The sequence below is a fragment of the Salmo salar genome, chromosome ssa24, assembly GCF_905237065.1.
Source record: "Salmo salar chromosome ssa24, Ssal_v3.1, whole genome shotgun sequence".
NCBI classification, from domain to species: domain Eukaryota; kingdom Metazoa; phylum Chordata; class Actinopteri; order Salmoniformes; family Salmonidae; genus Salmo; species Salmo salar.
Window position 1 is genome coordinate 12219418 of NC_059465.1, and position 20265 is coordinate 12239682.

The following is a 20265-nucleotide window of genomic DNA, read 5'->3' on the forward strand; positions in this document are numbered from 1 at the left end:
AGCATCCTGACCGGTTGTATCAACGCCTGGTATGGTAACAGCTCGGCATCTGATCGTAATGCACTACAGAGGGTAGTGCGTACGGCCCAGTACATCACTGGGGCCAAGCTTCCTGCAATCCAGGACCTATATAATAAGCGGTGTCAGAGGAAAGCCCATGAAATTGTCAAAGACTCCAGTCACCCAAGTCATAGACACTTTTCTCTGCTACCGCACAGCAAGCGGTACCGGAGTGCCAAGTCTAGGACCAAAAGGCTCCTTAACAGCTTCTACTCCCAAGCCATAAGCCTGCTTAACAATTAATCAAATGGCCACCAGACTATTTACATTGACATCCCCCCATTAGGTTTTTTTACACTGCTGCTACTCACTGTTTTTTATGCATTGTCACCCCTACCTACATGTACAAATTACCTCAACTAACTGTCATTGTCATTACTAAATGTGATAAATAGTCATGATAAAATACCTAACAAAAACATTTTATCAGCCATCTTCCTCAAACGAAGGGATGATGACGGAATCGGAGGAATCTGATTTCATTGGTCCTCAACTTGCTGCTCCTCGATGGCAGGGGTAGTAAAGGGCAAGTGTACTAATTTGGTAATAAAAAAAAATAAAAAAATAAATGTTTTCATTTAGAAAAGTGCTGCATCACCCCTACTTCCTGTGGCTCTGGTCGTATGTAGGATAGGGCTCAGATATATATATTTTTTAAAAGCAACTTTCACACCTGAGGGCCAGAGTTGTGTTCCCCTGCATTAAACGTAACTATTCAATCCGCTCAGCGCTATATTGTGATAGAAATTGAAAGGCAATGTTTGTGGAGACTGCATTCATGGTAAACGCTGCATATGTTGGCTCAATAGGAAATTATCTTTACATTTCAATCGTGCTATAGCACTGCACTTCTGCGATACGGATTGAATCAAGCCTTGAGTGTTAGTCTACATGCCCATTTAATCAGTCCTCCACTTCTTAGAATCTATTAAACGAAGTACAGACGGGTTTGTTCCGAATGTCTTTGGGGGGGGATTTCATGAGGTAGAATGAAACTTACCTCGGCCAGCCCGTTTTTACTTACTAACTGGTCTTACTGTTAGTACAGATCAGCTTGGTCCAGACTTCATCACAAAGTGAGTAAATATTTGCCCTAGAATACATAGTTTCTCTCAGAGAGAATGCAAAGCACCCCCCCCCCCAAAGCCTCCTTAACACCAATTCCGGATCGGCGGTTTGCACTGTTGTTGGCTTAGGGTGCCCAGATCCTCCTGTTAGAAATAATTAAGGTTCAGCTCTGCTGTGGGGAGGGATCGGCTGGCTGGGGAAGGTTGTGCTGAGCTAGGTCCTGAGCCTCTCAGGAATGCCACAGTGTGAACCCACAACAGGGAAACCACGACTTAAGACCACAAATTAAGACATGAGCTAAGGGCCTCGGGCAGAAAGCGGGCCCATTATTTGTCCCCCTTTATCTCCACCCAAAAAAACATGGGTGCAGGGGTGTAAATGTTGCCACTAAACAGTCATCACAATGAGGGTATATCGTTAGGTAACATACAGTGCATTCGGAAAGTATTCAGACCCCTTGAATTTTCACATTGTTACATTACAGCCTTATTCTAAAATTGATTAAATTGTTTTTTTTCCCCCCCTTCAACCTACACATAATACCCCATAATGACATAGCAAAAACAGGTTTTTAGAAATGTTTGCAAATTTATTACAAATAAACTGAAATCACATTTACATAAGTATTTAGACCCTTTACTCATTACTTTGTTGAAGCACCTTTTGGCAGCGATTACATTCTTGAGTCTTCTTGGGTATGACTCTACAAGCATGGCACACCTGCATTTGGGGAGTTGCTCCCATTCTTCTCTGCAGATCCTCTCAAGCTCTGTCAGGTTGGATAGGGAGCATTGCTGCACAGCTATTTTCAGATGCTCGATAAGGTTCATGTCCGGGCCGCTCAAGGACATTGAGAGACTTGTCCCGAAGCCACCCCTGCGTTGTCTTGGCTGTGTGCTTAGGGTCGTTGTCCTGTTGGAAGGTGCTCCGTTCATTATTTCCCTCGATTCTGACAAGTCTCCCTGCTGCTGAAAAACATCCCCATGCTTCACCGTAGGGATGGCGCCAGGTTTCCTCCAGACGTGACGCTTTCAGCCAAATAGTTCAATCTTGGTTTCATCAGACCAGAGAATCTTGTTTCTCATGGTCTGAAAGTCCTTTAGGTGCCTTTTGGCAAACTCCAAGTGGGCTGTCATATGCCTTTTACTGAGGAGTGGCTTCCATCTACCATAAAGGCCTGATTGGTGGAGTGCTGCAGAGATGGGAGAATCATCCAGAAGGACAACCATCTCCACAGAGTAACTCTGGAGTTCTGTCAGAGTGACCATTGGGTTATGGTAACCTGCCTCCCTGACCAAGGCCCTTCTCCCCCGATTGCTCAGTTTGGCCGGGCGGCCAGCTCTAGGAAGAGTCTCAGTGGTTCCAAACTTATTCCATTTAAGAACGATGGAGGCCACTGTGTTCTTGGGGACCTTCAATGCTGCAGACATTCTTTGGCACCCTTCCCCAGATCTGTGCCTCAGAACTCTACAGACAATTCCTTCAACCTCATGGCTTGGTTTTTTCCTCTGACATGAACTGTCAACTGTGGGTCCTTATAAAGACAGGTGTGTGCCTTTCCAAATCATGTCCATTCAATTGAATTTACCACAGGTGGACTCAAGTTGTAGAAACATCTCTTGGATGACAAGGAATACATAGGATAGGATAAAGTAATCCTTCTAACCCCCCCCCCCTTAAAAGATTTAGATGCACTATTGTAAAGTGATTGTTCCACTGGATATCATAAGGTGAATCCACCAATTTGTAAGTCGCTCTGGATAAGAGCGTCTGCTAAATGACTTAAATGTAAATGTAAAATGGGAAACAGACTCGATTAAGCTCAGGTGCATCCTAAGTTTTTATATTTAATACATTTGCAAACAAGTTTTCGCTTTGTCATTGAGGTATTGTGTGTAGATTGAGGGGAAAACAATAATTGTATCTATTTTAGAATAAGGCTGTAACATAACAACATGTGGACAGGGGTCTGACTAACTTTTCAAATGCACTGTAGGTAGTTACAGCACCAATCCCGAGTTTCACACACATTGATTGCTCAAGGACGTTTCTCAACGGATGCCGTAATAGAGAATAAAAGACCAGAGTTGTATTCTCCACCTTTTCTGCAGTGCTTATTAGTTCAGCTTGGGGCTGGGATTCAAACACAAAGGACCAGTCAACTATGATAGACTAAGGTAATATCTGCTTGAGCAAACAGACATCTGTGGCCTTTACAGCTAATTTAATCTCCATGAATGTTTGGGAAATTGCCTTCAATCTATCGCTGTGCACAGGTCATTAATCTGTGTTTGTTTGAATCCCCACCTAATTGTAATTTTGTGTGTCATCAAAAGAACAGTTGGGTGCCGATTTGCTGGTTATAGGCATTGCAGCTTTTAAAGGCAATTTCCGATTGAGCCGACATATGCAGCGTTTACCGTTAATGGGATCTCCGCGAACATTGCTTTAAAAACCCTCAATGCCTATAACCCACAATGATTGAATCCCAGCCTAAATGTTGAAATGAGCGATTCAAATTTTTTCAATGTGTGCGAGCTGAATTAGAAGCAAATACCCTCAAAGCTAGTCTTGCTTGTAAACATATCTAACAGTTTGGACATTCTACTTTTTCCATCTTAAATCAATGTTGTAATTTAATGTCAATTTACAAAAATCAAATTTTACAATCTGATTTAATACAAATAAAAAAATTTAATTACACAGAATGCATAAGATATTGGATCAAAGTGAATAACCTCATTTCATTTCTTGCAAAGTAATTTCTTTCACTTTAAATTGCATCAGAATGTAATGACTTGCATACCCCCAACCCTCCCCCAAAAATAATGTACTCTACTTCACTACTAACTTAGTTCTTTTTCAATATATAAAAGGGCACATTAAGAAAAAAGTATATCAGGCCATTCTAGCTAGCCTAAAAGGTCTGTAGACACTGGGCCGATTTGACTTTCATATGATTGGTCACTAATTTACAAAGATAATGGTAAGAGACAAGTGAGTACTGTGTAAATGCAACACTTTGAATTCTAACTTGGTGAGGGTGCTTTCACTGCCAGACAAGAATGCCACAACAAACGGCAATGTAGTATTTCCTCAAGACTTAATACAGGAAATTTGCACCAATTTAGGTTTAACTGACAATGTCTGACCAAACCATAGCATTTGTTCCTCTGTTTATCCAAAACAACAGAAACACAGCACAAAAAAAAACAAAAAAACGAAATACCCCTCTGATAAACAAACTTTGTTATAAGATCGATACAAAATGCTCCATGCACCACTTCAATACAGCAACATATGTTGAAAAAAACACGTCCACATCATATGAACTAGAATACAAAGCAGAATACTGTCAAGTTTAACATTGACATTAATTCCTGAAGATGTTGGGTTTCTGCTAAATTGGTCTTGCAAAACAATACAAATACATTAATCCTTACTAACAAGTATGAAGTATCAAGTTGTTGGCTTAATCAACATGTTTAGTCAACACCACTAACCTAATATAATGCAAAAAGGAGGAACAATTCTACCCCCCCGAACCCTCTAGTCTAGCAAACCATTGTGCATTCTAACAAAAAAACTGCATTGGCCGTTACTACTAGTTCAAAGCTGAGAAAGCTTCTCTAATACACTACTTGGAAAAATATATATATATAAAGAAATCTGCTTTACGTTGAGTAACCCTCATTATCCCCGCCTGAAGAACTGAAATCCTATACAACTAACTATACCATGGATTCTCACTCAGCCCTATTATGCTAAGCTTGTACATGGCTTTTTGCCCTTGTCGGGAAATCCAAAGAAACCCAGCAGAAATCCCCTTTTCCCAAAACTAAGTATAACCTCCAATAAACAGAAATTGCATTGTCTTTCCAGTTAACAGTCTTAATATGTGGAAGCTGTCTGAATTCAAAATGGTGCCACTGCATATCTTTGTCATCCATGCAGTGGCAAGAAAAAGTATGTGAACCCTTTGGAATTACCTGGATTTCTGCATAAATTGGCCATCAAATTTGATCTGATCTTCATCTAGTCACAACAATAGACAAACAGTGTGCTTAAACTAACAAACACACAAATTGTATTTTTCTCGTCTATATTGAATACATAATTTAAACCTTCACAGTATAGGCTGGAAAAAGTATGTGAATCCCAAGGCTAATGACAAAAGCTAATTGGAGTCAGCTAACCTGGAGTCCAATCAATGACACGAGATGTTGGTTGGAGCTGCATTGCCCTATAAAAACACTCACAACATTTGAGTTTGTTATTCACAATAAGAATTGCCTGATGTGAATCATGCCTCGAACAAAAGAGATCTCAGAAGACCTAAGATTAAGAATTGTTGACTTGCATAAAGCTGGAAAGGGTTACAAAAGTATCTCTAAAAGCCTTGATGTTGATCAGTCCACGGTAAGCCAAATTTTCTATAAAATGGAGAAAGTTCAGCGCTGTTGCTACTCTCCCTAGGAGTGGCCATCCTGCAAAGATGATTGAGCATTCTGCGCTGTGCTCTTGCAATGAGGTTAAGAAGAATCCTAGAGTGTCAGCTAAAGACTTACAGAAATCTCTGGAACATGCTAACATCTCTGTTGACGAGTCTACGATATGTAAAACACTAAACAAGAATGGTGTTCATGGGAGGACACCACGGAAGCCACTGCTGTCAACAACAACAAAAAAACATTGCTGCACGTCTGAAGTTTGCAAAAGTGCACCTGGATGTTCCACAGCGCTACTGGACAAATATTCTGTGGACAGATGAAACTAAAGTTGAGTTGTTTGGAACACACAACACTATGTTATGAGGAAAAAAAAGGCACAGCACACCAACATCAAAACCTCATCCCAACTGTAAAGTATGGTGGAGGGAGCATCATGGTTTGCTGCCTCAGGGCCTGGACAGCTTGCCATCATTGACGAAAAAATGAATTCCCAAGACATTTTGCAGGAGAATATTAGGCTATTGGATGATGCAACAGGACAACGACCCAAAACACAGAAGTAAATCAACAACAATGGCTTCAAAAGAAGAAAATACACCTTCTGGAGTGGCCCAGTCAGAGTCCTGACCTCAACCCGATTGAGATGCTGTGGCATGACCTCAAGAGAGCAGTTCACACCAGACATCCCAAGAATATTGCTGAACAGAAACAGTTTTGCAAAGAGGAATGGTCCAAAATTCCTCCTGACCGTTGTGCAGGTCTGATCCGCAACTACAGAAATCGTTTGGTTGAGGTTATTGCTGCCAAAGGAGGGTCAACCAGTTATTAAATCCAAGGGTTCAGATACTTTTTCCACCCTGCATTGTGAATGTTTACATGGTGTGTTCAATAAAGACAAAATGTATAATTGTTTGTGTGTTATTAGTTTAAGCAGACTGTGTTTGTCTATTGTTGTGACCTAGATGAAGATCAGATCAAATTTTATGACCAATTTATGCAGAAATCCAGGTATTTACAAAGGGTTCACATACTTTTTCGTGAGTGAGTGAGAGATTAGATAGAGGCCTCAATGTCTATATCTTGTGGTATCTATATGCATAGAAGTCTTTAGACAACATAGTTGTGATTCAACCTAGTAGGTTTGGGGGAAGGATCCAACATGAATACTATTTAGAACACCATTTGCTGCTGTATTTTCACAAAAGTAGGAAGCTCTAGATTCTAATTCAAATACAGAATTCCCCAAGATATCTAAAGCACTACACCACAAGTTGAGAGAAAAACAAAATCAATTCATATTTTTTTGTTTATGTGCCAACTACTCAGGCACACGGAAATAGAAAAAAAAAGTGTCAGCTTACTAATATCAATATATGCCTTCTAAGCTACTGTCACAAAACATGCCATTTCATCCTGTGTGTAACAGTACACGTATGGCCAAAGTCCATTTTGATTGCCAACTGTTCTCAGTGTATTTTTTATTTTATCCCTCAAACTGATCATGTACCCAAAAGGACATGATACTGTAATGAAGGGTGGTGATCATATACCCCATAAGATATTAGTCCATCATCATATAGGGGAATCCGGTCCTACTGTGTGGAGTGCATAGTATTATCCCACTCACCCCTACTATGCCTATAAGACTGGGCTAATCATTACCTAGACAGTCTTAACAAAATAGTTTGATTGTAATTTCTGCATATAATCAAATACAAAAGTCTATAGAGCCTGCGAGAGAACTACAAGTTATTACCTAAGAAAGAGACACTTTTCCTCAGGGCAAAGAGCTGCATAATAAGGGAGGGAAAAAAAGGACCCCTTTGTATAGAGACAGAGAGTAATACAGGAGATCCTTGGAAATCAGTCTTTTCTCCGGTGATTGGAGAGGAGCCTCGCATAGCAGGTCACCCACAAGGCTCTTCAGCTCTTGAAACGCGTCTGCTCACATATGTGGTTGAATTTCCTGCAACAAGGTGAAAAGGAAACGATACAAATGTGTCACATCATGAACCAGAGCTGCTGTGAGAGGAGCTGTGAAGAAGTGATTGCAGCTTTCCTCTACTAGCAGGTGTTATTGGCCAAGCTGATACAACAGTGCCCTCTGCTGGTAAAATGCATGTACAGCCACACTGAAGCCTCTAACAGAGACCACACACACACACACACACACACACACACACACACACACACACAGTATCGGTCAAAAGTTTGGACACACCTACTTATTCCAAGGTTCTTTAATTTTTACTATTTTCAACATTGTAGAATAATAGTGAAGACACCAAAACTATGAACTAATACATACGGGAACATGTAGTAACGCCCCCCCCCCCAAAAAAGTGTTAAATCAAAACATATTTGAGATTCTTCAAAGTAACCACCCTTTTCCTTGACATCTTTGCACACTCACGACATTCTCTCAACCAGTTTCATGAGGAATGCTTTTCCAACTGTCTTGAAGGAGTTCCCACATTTGCAGAGCACTTGTTGGTTGCTTCTCCTTCGGTCCAACTCATCTCAATTGGGTTGAGTTCGGGTGATTGTGGAGGCCAGGTCATCTGAGGATGCACTCCATTTATTTGGAGTGCAATTTCTGAGGCTGGTAACTAACGAACTTATCCTCTGCAGCAGAGGTAACTCTGGGTCTTCCTTTCCTGTGGCGGTCCTCATGAGAGCCAGTTTCATAATAGCGCTTGAAGGTTTTCGCGACTGCATTTGAAGAAACTTTCAAAGTTCTTGACATTTTCCGGATTGACTGATCTTCATGTCTTAAAATAATGGACTGTCGTTCCTCTTTGCTTATTTGAGCTGTTCTTGTCATAATATGGACTTGGTCTTTTACCAAATAGGGCCATCTTCTGTATACCACCCCTACCTTGTCACAACACAACTGATTGGCTCAAAAGGCATTAAGGAAAACAATTCCACAAATTAATAAAGGCACACATGTTCATTTAAAGGCATTCCAGGTGACTACCTCATGAGCTGGTTGAGAGAATGCCAAGCGGATCTACTTTGAAGAATCTCAAATCTAAAATATGTTTTGATTTGTTTAACTTTTGGTTACTACATGATTCCATGTGTTATTTCATAGTTTTGATGTCTTCACTATTAATCTACAATGTAGAAAATAGTAATAAATTTTTTTTAAAAAGAGTAGGTGTGTCCAAACTATTGACTGGTACTGTATATATAAATAAGTTTGGACTGTGGAGACCTATTCAGAAGAGAATGGCAAAATGTAACTTACGTGGCGTGGTGTGCCTTCACTTGAGTCCGGCAGTTGCGTCCCCAATAACAGTCAGGCCGAGACGTCACAGCAGCTGTGGGAAAGAATATCAAACAAATAAAGCTTCATTCATAATTTGGATATGCGAGTTTATTGCCATCTCGCAGTCTACAGCTGTTAGAGGCTGTGTCGTTGTGGGCAGTGCTCTCTCACCTGGGAGCTCCGAGCCAGGGATGTTCTGTCTATATTTGTAGGCCAGCTCCTTGAAGGCACGCAGGCCACAGCAGAAACACATTATGGCGTTACTGTTGATGCGATAATCTGGGGTAGAGAAATTGGAGAGCGAGAGTTAGTAGTGTGTGCCAAAGGGAGGTGGAAGGATGCCCTGCACTGTCAGTAGGACTTACAACCATGTTCAGGATGGGAAGCTTAATGGTGGCGTTCCAGCTTATCGTCTTTGCAGTTGTGTTGATGATCATATCTCATAACATCTGCAGATGGGCCTCAGAAACACTTTATTATGGATGTAGCAATTTTCTGAGCTGTGCAGTGCAACTGCAAAAAAGACAACCTGGAACGCTTACAATCTCAAGTTATGTGAGGTGAAGAGGATAGTTTCAGACTGACCAGAGAGATAGAAGGTTCCCTGTTGCAGGCCCCGAAGACCCTCCTGTAGCATGTCCCTCCACGACATCCCTCTGGCTGCTAAGTAATTCTGTAAGCAGAACAAAGTATTTTTTATTTGTTATAAATTAGGATCTTTTTTTTTTTACCGTTTTTGATTTGTCATTATGGGGTTGTGTGTGTTGATTGAAAAAAACCAAAAAAAAAATGTCATCCATTTCTTAATAAGGCTGTAACGTAACAAAATGTGGAAAAAGTCAAGGGGTTTGAATACTTTCCGAAGGCACTGTACTAGACTTTAGTGATCTCCATAGTAGAGAAGTTATAAATAAAATACATCCACTTAAATTGAGTTATGTAACCAGGAGCCGGTTTCCCAGATACAGATTAAGACTAGTCCTGGACAACAAAATTATATTTTTAATATAACCTTTATTTAACGAGGCAAGTCGGTTAAGAACTAATTCTTATTTACAATGACAGTCTACACTGTCCAAACCCGGACGACGCTGGGCCAATTGTGTGCCGCCCTATGGGACTCCCAATCATGGCCGGTTGTGATGCTGCCTGGATTCGAACCAGGGTGTCTGTAGTGACACCACTATCACTGAGATGCAGTGCCTTAAACTGCGGCGCCACTCAGGAGCCCTTTAAAAAAAACTGAAAAGCATGTTCAATGGAGAATCGTCATTGAAAGTGTTTTACTCCAGGACTAAGATTAATCTGTGTCTGGGAAACCACCCCAAATAGCTCAGATACAGTTTCTGGGTGTCCAGACAGACCAATGGTTAGAGCCTTGGAGTATAAAGAGGAAGTACCTGGAGGATCTCTGACTCATAGTTATTGCTGTTCAGAACACCGTCCAGACATTTGTCTGTAAGGTTGAGTTCTGTGGAAGAAGACATGGATATTATATTTTTCATTCTGGTAAACATGCTACTGCAATGAGATACAGTAACAAATGATGAGTAAGACATATAGGAAATATATATTGGTAAATTTCCATTTGCAACCACTATTGTCAAACTTTCCACAATGATAGTGTTACCTCGGAAATCACCCAAAAGGCCTGGTTAACTAAGCATCAAATCCAATTTTATTGGTCACATACACATGGTTAGCAGATGTTAATGCGAGTGTAGCGAAATGCTTGTGCTTCTAGTTCTGACCGTGCAGTAATATCTAACAATTTCACAACAACTACCTTAGATACACACACAAGTGTAAAGGAATGAATACGGATATATACATGTAAATATATGGATGAGCGATGGCCATGCGGCATAGGCAAGATGCAGTAGATGGTATAGAGTACAGTATATACATATGAGAAAAGTAATGTAGGGTATGTAAACATTATATAAAGTGTCATTGTTTAAAGTGACTAGTGATACATTTATTACATCCAATTTTTTATTATTTTAGTGGCTAGAGATTTGAGTCAGTATGTTGGCAGCAGCCACTCAATGTTAGTGATGGCTGTTTAACAGCCCACGGTGAAGTTACCTGTTATTTTCTAAGGTCAATTAAACAAATCTCCACAAACTTATTTGCAATCAAGTACTACAACATAGTTTGGGATTTTGGCAATGAACTTGTGGATAAAAATGTTATGCATTTGCATCCAATATGAAGGAAGTTAGAGGTACCGTAAATTCCGGACTATAAGCCGCAACTTTTTTCCCCAGGCTTTGAACCTCGCGGCTTAAACAATGACGCGGCTAATATATGGATTTTTCCCGCTTTCATTTAAAAATAAAATTCAAAATAAAACACATTCTGTGACGTGCTCAGTTTTTTGGCGGCATGAAGCTTTCATTAGACCAATGAAATTGCCGAACGGGTTACGGTCAAACAACTTTTTGGTTTACTGTTTAGATTAAATCGAGCGCGCTCAAACTTCCCATCATTCTGATTACGGTAGTCATTTTGTCACCCTCATCATGGCAAAGACACGGAGAAATGCATATGATGCAGCTTTCAAGTTGAAGGCGATTGATCTGGCTGCTGGAAAAGGAAATAGAGCTGCTGCATGGGAGCTTGGTCTTAATGAGTCGATGATAAGACGTTGGAAACAGCAGCGTGAGGAATTGACTCAGTGCAAAAAGACAACTAAAGCTTACTGCAAATGTTTTATTTTTTGTTACAAGCCGTGTTTCGTTAAAGCCTATTTATTTTTGTTACAAGCCGTGTTTCGTTAAAGCCTGTGTAAAGTTCATTTGTTTCAATGTACCGGTAGGCACCTGCGGCTTATAGACATGTGCGGCTTATTTATATTCAAAATAATATATATTTTTTTAATTCAGTGGGTGCGGCTTATATTCAGGTGCGCTTAATAGTCCGGAAATTACGGTAGTTCCGTGAGTCAATGCTAACTAGCTTAGCACAAAGACTGGAAGTCTTCGGGTACAGCTAGTATGGCCGAAGACTTCCAGTCTTGGCGTTAAGCTAGCGCTAGTTAGCGTTGGCTAACGAAACTACCTCTAACTTCCTTCATACTGGACGCAGAGACATACAAATTGTATCCATGAGTTCATTGGAATGCCAAAATCACGAACTATCCCTTTAACCTTAAATTACCATTTTGTTCAACCCTGTATTCTTTATTTACCTTTGAAAAATATCAGGGACAAACTTTGAACCAGTGCTTAGTAAATCTAGCCCTTAGGAGTACTAGAGCAGAGACAAACCATTGAAACGTGCTAGGCAGCCTTGACAGCCGATCCTCTGGCAGCCCCAGTACATGTGGCAGAAGGGCCGTTGGCACGCCACACCTGCCCAACACAAAGAACCACACCCATCAGCACATTCAGCCAAGGCGACCGTGCCGTTGGCCCATTAACATTGACTAACAAGCCTGTGAGCCACTCACATTGCTGAGCGGAGAGTTCGGCGCGGCGGTCTGGCATGGGCTGCAGGCAGCAGGTGCAGATGACATGGCTGCCCTGAGGAGGACACATGTACTCCCGAGGAGCTGCAGGAGGACAGGAAGCAGAGGGAAACATCTCAGTGGGACACATACGCATATCGTCTGGGTCAAGGCCCTGAAGGGTGCACACTGTACTGTCGTAGAATCTGCAGATGGTCAGATGCGCTACAAGCATTCTAACACATTTCTGTGTTCAGGCGAGTGCAACATTTTGATAGCCAATTTGATCTGTAAGTGCACTCCATTGTGTTGTCATAACTCACTACATCAACCAACAAAATGTAGAACGATTACATATCAGATATAAAAGCACTATATAAAAACGTCATCCATTATTGTGATGATCAACAGTACGGCACATAGTTCAGTAACCTGTAGTGGGGAGGTCAGAGCGTGATGATGTTGATGGCCTCTCTCCATGGGGTTTCCCAGCCCTGTCCTCAGGAGTTGGTGGGGCTGGTCCTATGGCCCACAGTACCTGGCTAACCTCCTTCCTGTAGCCTGGACACTGTCTGCACATCACAAAGGGCTGGCTGTGGACACACAACAGGAACAAGAGAAAAGGTTTCAGTGTGAGAAAAACACAACGCAGTCACGCACACACACTCTTGGTCACATACTGTACACACAAGACCGCATACACACAGCTACTCTTTTGTCTGACCTGATATCGGAGGTGTCGCTGTCATTGTCAGAGAGCTCAAAGAGATAATCAGAGCTGCCCTCTTCATCAGAGAAGGAACGCTCAATCTTTGGCTGCAGCATGTCCCGAGTTATCTTGTTGTGGCTGTCCATGCTCTTCAGGTCCTCCTCACTGCGACACTTCTCTGTGGACACACAGGGTCAATATTTTAATGCTTTATCCACACACAAAGAGATTGTACAACCAAAAGGCCAACATATTTTTTTATAGGCTAGTCCTGTACAGGTATTCGGGACAAGGCACAAAAGACAAGGAGAAACACATAAGACAAGATGCACAAATGCCGTGTTTAACAGGGGGAAGAGCTGGGGACTATCCCCAGTAGTGTTAATGGGGGTACAAGGGTAGAGTAGGGCAGATTGGATACGAACCTGGGTTTTGGATAAGGTAGGCCTCCACCAGGTTGTTGAGGATGTGGTTCTTGCGGATCCTCTCTACCGGGCAGCGACAGGTGGGGCAGAGAGACGAGCGCTCCATCCAGCCAGAGTAACACGCAGCACAGAAGGTGTGCATACAGGGCTGCAGGCTAGTTGGGAGACGCACAGGGAGATGATAACATGAACAATGAAACACGCAGTGGAGGCAGCTTTCGGTCTTATAGAATGGAATTACACAATTTGGTGTTTTGTTTAAATGACTATATATTATATTTATAGAAACAGTTATTTTTATCTGCTATGAAGAGACACAAGCAATGAAAAAGTGGAGTGGGCCTATTTTCTAATGTAGTAGTAGTAGTAGTTAGAGTCTTGCTGTACCTGACACAGTCATGAAGTAGGTCCTGACAGATGATACAGGTGAGGGACTCCTCCATTTTGTCAGTCGTGGCTCCTTCCACAGTCACGGCAGCTTTTCCCAATAGATCCATGATAAGAGTTCCCTTAGCTGGGCCCACCACCTCAATACTGGAAGTATGTGGCAGTCCAAAATCATAGTTCTTATCTAGGGAAGGAAAAGGGGGAAAAACTGTTACAATCAAGTGTCACCAACCAAGTATCAAGACCCCACAAGGTAATGACACTGACCAGCACCATCAGTTTTCCTCCTCTTGCTCTCTGGCTCCATATCCCCCTCTTCCTTATCCAGCATTGTGACTCCGCTCTGGGCTTCCGTCTGTCGCACGTCTGTTGAGCAGAGGAGGTTAGAGTTGGGCTCCTCAGCCTTGCCTACAGAGGATGCAGCACATTTAGGACCCTCGGAACCTGAGAGACAAAGATTTATCAAAAGCCCATGAGATTGGTGCACATTCAGTTACCTGTACCCATCCTTGAATATCAGGAGTAGTAGTGGCCATATAAGTCTGATCAAATCGGATAAAGTCTATCATGTTATCAGTTGTCCAGAGCCGTCCTTGAATTTTGAGATTTTGAAAGAGGTAAAGGAGAGCGAACAAAGCTGGCACAATTCAAGGGAGACGTGCTATATCGGTTCAAAGATTTGAGGGGGGAGTGCGGCAGGCTTCACAATTAACCAAAATATAGATTTACTTCCCAGTCCCTGGTTCCCCTTAATGAGGACCATATAGAGCAAGCACAGGCCAGATGGAAAGCCTACCTGAGGCAGAGGAGTGCAGGAGGGAGGCTGCAGAGGGGGAGAACGTGTGGAGGTGGTGGGAGGAGGAGGAGGTGGAGGGCTGGGGCTCTTCTAAGGCCTGCTGCTCCCATGGAGGTCCAACCAGGAATGGCTCCACAGACACTGCTGCTGGAACAGGGCAGGGTTGGGCATTCTGCTGCATATCTGAGCATTTGGTGGCGTTGCCTGACAGGATGAGAAAGGGTGGTAAGCAACAAACAAGCTAATGAGCCTACAAATGTTTTTCATGAAAAAGATGCAGAGGTCGCAGTCAAACATCACATTGATTTGGGTATTAACTACTTACCAATTGAGTCTTGTGAGAATGTCCTCTCTGGTTTTATGGACTGATAAATGTAGGCAATATCTGTACGAGCAAAAGATTGCCTCAACAACTGAGTTAAGTATGGTGTGCAAACTTTTGTAAACAATTCATTAAATATCCCAAAAAAGGGAACATAGTATCCTTATGTTGATCGGTCAAGAATGAGTTTAGCTGACCTACTTGTCCAACTCAGTTTACACACATTATGTAAGTTAATTGTGTATGTATTATATACTGCTCAAAAAAATAAAGGGAACACTTAAACAACGCATCCTAGATCTGAATAAAAGAAATCATCTTATTAAATACTTTTCTTTTACATAGTTGAATGTGCTGACAACAAAATCACACAAAAATAATCAATGGAAATCCAATTTATCAAATAATGGAGGTCTGGATTTGGAGTCACACTCAAAATTAAAGTGGAAAACCAGACTACAGGCTGATCCAACTTTGATGTAATGTTCTTAAAACAAGTCAGAATGAGGCTCAGTAGTGTGTGTGGCCTCCACGTGCCTGTATGACCTCCCTACAATGCCTGGGCATGCTCCTGATGAGGTGGCGGATGATCTCCTGAGGGATCTCCTCCCAGACCTGGACTAAAGCATCCGCCAACTCCTGGACAGTCTGTGGTGCAACGTGGCGTTGGTGGATGGAGCGAGACATGATGTCCCAGATGTGCTCAATTGGATTCAGGTCTGGGGAACGGGCGGGCCAGTCCATAGCATCAATGCCTTCCTCTTGCAGGAACTGCTGACACACTCCAGCCACATGAGGTCTAGCATTGTCTTGCATTAGGAGGAACCCAGGGCCAACCGCACCAGCATATGGTCTCACAAGGGGTCTGAGGATCTCATCTTGGTACCTAATGGCAGTCAGGCTACCTCTGGCGAGCACATGGAGGGCTGTGCGGCCCCCCAAAGAAATGCCACCCCACACCATGACTGACCCACCGCCAAACCGGTCATGCTGGAGGATGTTGCAGGCAGCAGAACGTTTTCCATGGCGTCTCCAGACTCTGTCACATGTGCTCAGTGTGAACCTGCTTTCATCTGTGAAGAGCACAGGGCGCCAGTGGCGAATTTGCCAATCTTGGTGTTCTCTGGCAAATGCCAAACGTCCTGCACGGTGTTGGGCTGTAAGCACAACCCCCACCTGTGGACGTCGGGCCCTCATACCACCCTCATGGAGTCTGTTTCTGACCGTTTGAGCAGACACATGCACATTTGTGGCCTGCTGGAGGTCATTTTGCAGGGCTCTGGCAGTGCTTCTCCTGCTCCTCCTTGCACAAAGGCGGAGGTAGCGGTCCTGCTGCTGGGTTGTTGCCCTCCTACGGCCTCCTCCACGTCTCCTGATGTACTGGCCTGTCTCCTGGTAGCGCCTCCATGCTCTGGACACTACGCTGACAGACACAGCAAACCTTCTTGCCACAGCTCGCATTGATGTGCCATCCTGGATGAGCTGCACTACCTGAGCCACTTGTGTGGGTTGTAGACTCCGTCTCATGCTACCACTAGAGTGAAAGCACCGCCAGCATTCAAAAGTGACCAAAACATCAGCCAGGAAGCATAGGAACTGAGAAGTGGTCTGTGGTCCCCACCTGCAGAACCACTCCTTTATTGGGGGTGTCTTGCTAATTGCCTATAATTTCCACCTGTTGTCTATTCCATTTGCACAACAGCATGTGAAATTTATTGTCAATCAGTGTTGCTTCCTAAGTGGACAGTGTGATTTCACAGAAGTGTGATTGACTTGGAGTTACATTGTGTTGTTTAAGTGTTCCCTTTATTTTTTTGAGCAGTGTATAACCAAGGTTTCAGCAGCGGAAGGTACACAGGAAAACAAGTGGCCTAAAAGACATTTATGCACTATGAACTACTGATTTATATACACTTTCTGAAGAAACTAAGAAAAACGTTATACTCTTTATACAGCCTACCACACGCCAACGTTTTTTTTCCTACGTACAAAACACTCACAATAATGAGGTAGGCCTATATTAAGCTAGCAACCGTGCACTGTGCTCCCTGTTTGTTTAACTAATTAATTGAAGTTATATTATCTTAAGGAGATATAACCGATGTAAAACAGAGAAACCAACATTATGGTGTAGCAACAAAGAGACCACAGAGTGAAACACCCCAGTCAATATAGGGAAAAAAACATACTTAGCTCTGGCTCGTTTTTCCTGTACACAAAGTAGATGACGTCTCCATTCTGCAGCATATGAACCTGCTTTTTCACCAGCTTTGACATGTTAATCACTGTACCATTGGTGCTAGAGGGGTGAAAATACAAAACAAAACACAAAACTGGTCAGTCATTTCTGTAGTGGATTTATCAGCAGCCTTGGAAGAAATCCCAGACTAGGGATGCAGTTATTATTATTATAGCAGCAATGAACAGGGCATTGATTAAATAGTAGCTTCTCTTCATGGGATGTATAGGGATGGAATTGTATCCTACACTATTGAGTAACTACACTGTCGCATTCCATCTTTCCATTGCAGAGGTTTCCACAATATTCAGAAGCAAAACAGAGTTACCACTGTGCTCAATGATGCATAGCATAATGCAGTGGGTGTGTGTGTGCGGACACTAGAGTGATGTGTGTAGAGAATACCTTGCTGACTCAGAGCATGGTAAAACACAATCTCTAATTACTGGTTAGTGTCATTTGCCTCATTACCTCCAAGCTGGTTGCTTTACACTGACAATTAGACTACACTGTGATGTGCAAGCCTAGATCTGTCCAATCTACCATTAAATACACTGATCAGTCACAACAAACAGGACAATCTGCATAACATATTTTTCTCTTATAATAAAACCTAACATAAGCGCAGGTTAAAATCTAGTTAGCCTGATTAGGCTAACAGGTAAAATGCTTCACATTACCATGTTATCGCATTGTAAACATACATAATGATCAGATGAGCCTTGAAAATGGGCCTACATTGAGCCTATAAGCTATACAGGACTTAAGAGAGAAAAAAAAATGAAAAATGATATGAGACCCCCCTCATACCTCGTGTCCTCTAGCCACACCAACCCTGATCTCTCATCCTGGACGATCTTACAGTGATCCCCCGAGACCAGTTTACTAGCAGGAAAGGAAAGATCACAGCCTGGTGGAAGAAAAGATGGTTAATAAAAATGCACAGAAAAATCACAACATCGTCTAAGATGACTATTTTAAGCATGATTTGAATAAGCTAGATGTTCTCTCGTATGGTAGGCTACTTATGATGTCGATTAAGGCAGCCCCCCGCACATCTCTGATTCTGAGGGGTTGGGTTAAATGCGGAAGACACATTTCAGTTGAAGGCATTCAGTTGTACAACTGACTAGGTATCCCCCTTTCCCGTATGGAGCTGTAGTGCTTTGTCTAGTGTAAAAAAGAATGACTTTGTTTACGTCACGTTACTGTAAACAAGGCCAATTTGGACTTATTCATGATCTATTTTAAAATACCAGGAAAACATGTCTTTAGGCAATGGGCAGTTGATAATTTCACGAGGCGGCTCAGAATTACTAGACTGAGATTGTACGATTATGATGATTTATTGTTGATATATTTATACCCTTCTTTTATACCATATTGTGGATGCTGCATAGCATACTAGCTCATTAAACTTAGACCACTTGTATTGGAAAGCAGACTCCTGGAATTCAATATAACAGAGACTAAACCTGTTCTTGAGCAAAATCCATACAAAGAAAACATACTATTCTGCACACATGTTCTCAATAGACACCTTTGATATCACCAGAGGGGGTGTCTAAGTTTAGTGACCTGGGGCATTGTGCCTTGAATTAACTGGTTTTATTAAGGAGCCCAGACACTGCCTGGCTCTCATGTCTGTGACATGGAGTCTTTTGTCACAAACATCAAGACATTTATAAACCAGATCCTCAAAACAAGCAACATACATTATATTTCTTTTTTTTTAAAGTGTCATGCATTATAGAACATATATTTTACACATTACTATCATTGTGGGAGCAATAATCATTCATATTTAGAACAGGTATTTTAGTAACTCATTAAATATTTCCATCATTTATAGATAACAGTTAGTGTCCTACCACAGAACTTTCTATACTTTTCAGAAATTAGCCTACAATATGGTGAAGTGACTTAATGTCACTGTGTGGAATAGTAATTGTACCTTTTCTTCGCCCGACAGTGTATTCCCTGTTGACAAGCAATACTTCCGATTCAGTGTCCACTTTTACTAACTTCCCCCATGGTTGACTTCTTCCATGAATATCCATTTCCAAAGCTGATACGTTCCAGTTTTCTAGCTATAACTTTAGATCAAATCATGAACATTAAAAATGCAAACACACTTCTTAGATCGGTGGCAGCAAATATGTCATCTAAGAAGCGAACCCTATTCTAGTTGAGAAATGTGGAGCACTTGCTAGCTAAGTAGCTAACATTAACCACTAGCTACCTAGCTTAGCTTAGAAGGATATACAATGAACTAACCACCCTGTTTGGAACAAGAAACAAAGATGTTACTGTACCTAGCTTGCTAAGCTAACTACAGTAACTAATGTAGCTAAAACGTTTGATTAGCAAGGTATTTAATCCTTGAAGCTAGTCAATCAAACATCAAAAGAAGTTAACGATGGACATGCAACGACAAACTTCGCGTTCAAAATAAATATTGCTAAAGCTGGCTGCTAACATTAGCTGGGTACTAGTAACTAGCTAGCTAACAACTTTCAAACTGCTTAACAGGTGCTAGAAACTAGAAATAATACGATTTAGCTACCTTGAAAAAAGATGTACTATACCCTCAAAAGCGCGATTATTTTTGCTTGAAGATGTTTTGTCCCTTCATTTTCCATCTTGGCACGCACACTAGTTTACTTCCTGGCAACCAAACGTATTTACAAGCATCAGCTGATGGAGGAGGGGCGGGGAGAGAAGTAGTCTGGGAAAAAAGCAGTTGAGACAAAATTAATATCCCATAACTCTTTGCAAAAATGCATTAATTTGTATATTTTCTAACGATTCTGCGTGGAATCATACTGTAAGGCCAATGTCAAAACTCTGCATATACAACCAGGGGTTCATTGGGAATTTGGAAACGGGGAGGCCTATTTTTTGGGGGGATAGGGATAGGGATAGGGTTAGGGTTAGGGATAGGGTTGTAGTTGAGGCAGCTGCTAGGGTTGCACTAGGATGTTGACATGCAGCCAGTGGTGGAAAAAGTACCCAATTGTCATACTTGAGTAAAAGTAAAGATACCTTAATAGAAAATTACTCAGGAAAAAGTGAAAGTCACA

The 20265-nt window shown here is 41.9% G+C and overlaps 1 protein-coding gene across 7 annotated transcripts; it reads right to left on the minus strand.

The window, feature by feature from the left end:
- Positions 1 to 6748: 6748 nt before the first annotated feature.
- Positions 6749 to 19908, minus strand: chfr (checkpoint with forkhead and ring finger domains, E3 ubiquitin protein ligase). 7 transcript variants are annotated; one of them, XM_014170880.2, is made up of 18 exons: positions 19749 to 19907; positions 19137 to 19278; positions 17993 to 18092; positions 17133 to 17242; positions 14947 to 15006; positions 14622 to 14825; positions 14093 to 14191; positions 13826 to 14009; positions 13439 to 13593; positions 13029 to 13191; positions 12737 to 12897; positions 12308 to 12409; positions 12126 to 12209; positions 10254 to 10324; positions 9439 to 9526; positions 9025 to 9132; positions 8833 to 8905; positions 6749 to 7545 (listed from the first exon to the last, which is right to left on the minus strand). In XM_014170880.2, the coding sequence occupies exons 2-18, from the start codon at positions 19240 to 19242 to the stop codon at positions 7503 to 7505; spliced, it is 1911 nt and encodes a 636-aa protein (XP_014026355.1). In that variant the 5' UTR covers positions 19243 to 19278; positions 19749 to 19907; the 3' UTR covers positions 6749 to 7502. The 7 variants fall into 7 exon arrangements, with proteins under 7 accessions (XP_014026355.1, XP_014026354.1, XP_014026352.1 ...); XM_014170879.2 differs by having other exon boundaries at positions 14093 to 14233; XM_014170877.2 differs by having other exon boundaries at positions 14093 to 14269.
- Between the last annotated feature and the right edge of the window lie 357 nt (positions 19909 to 20265).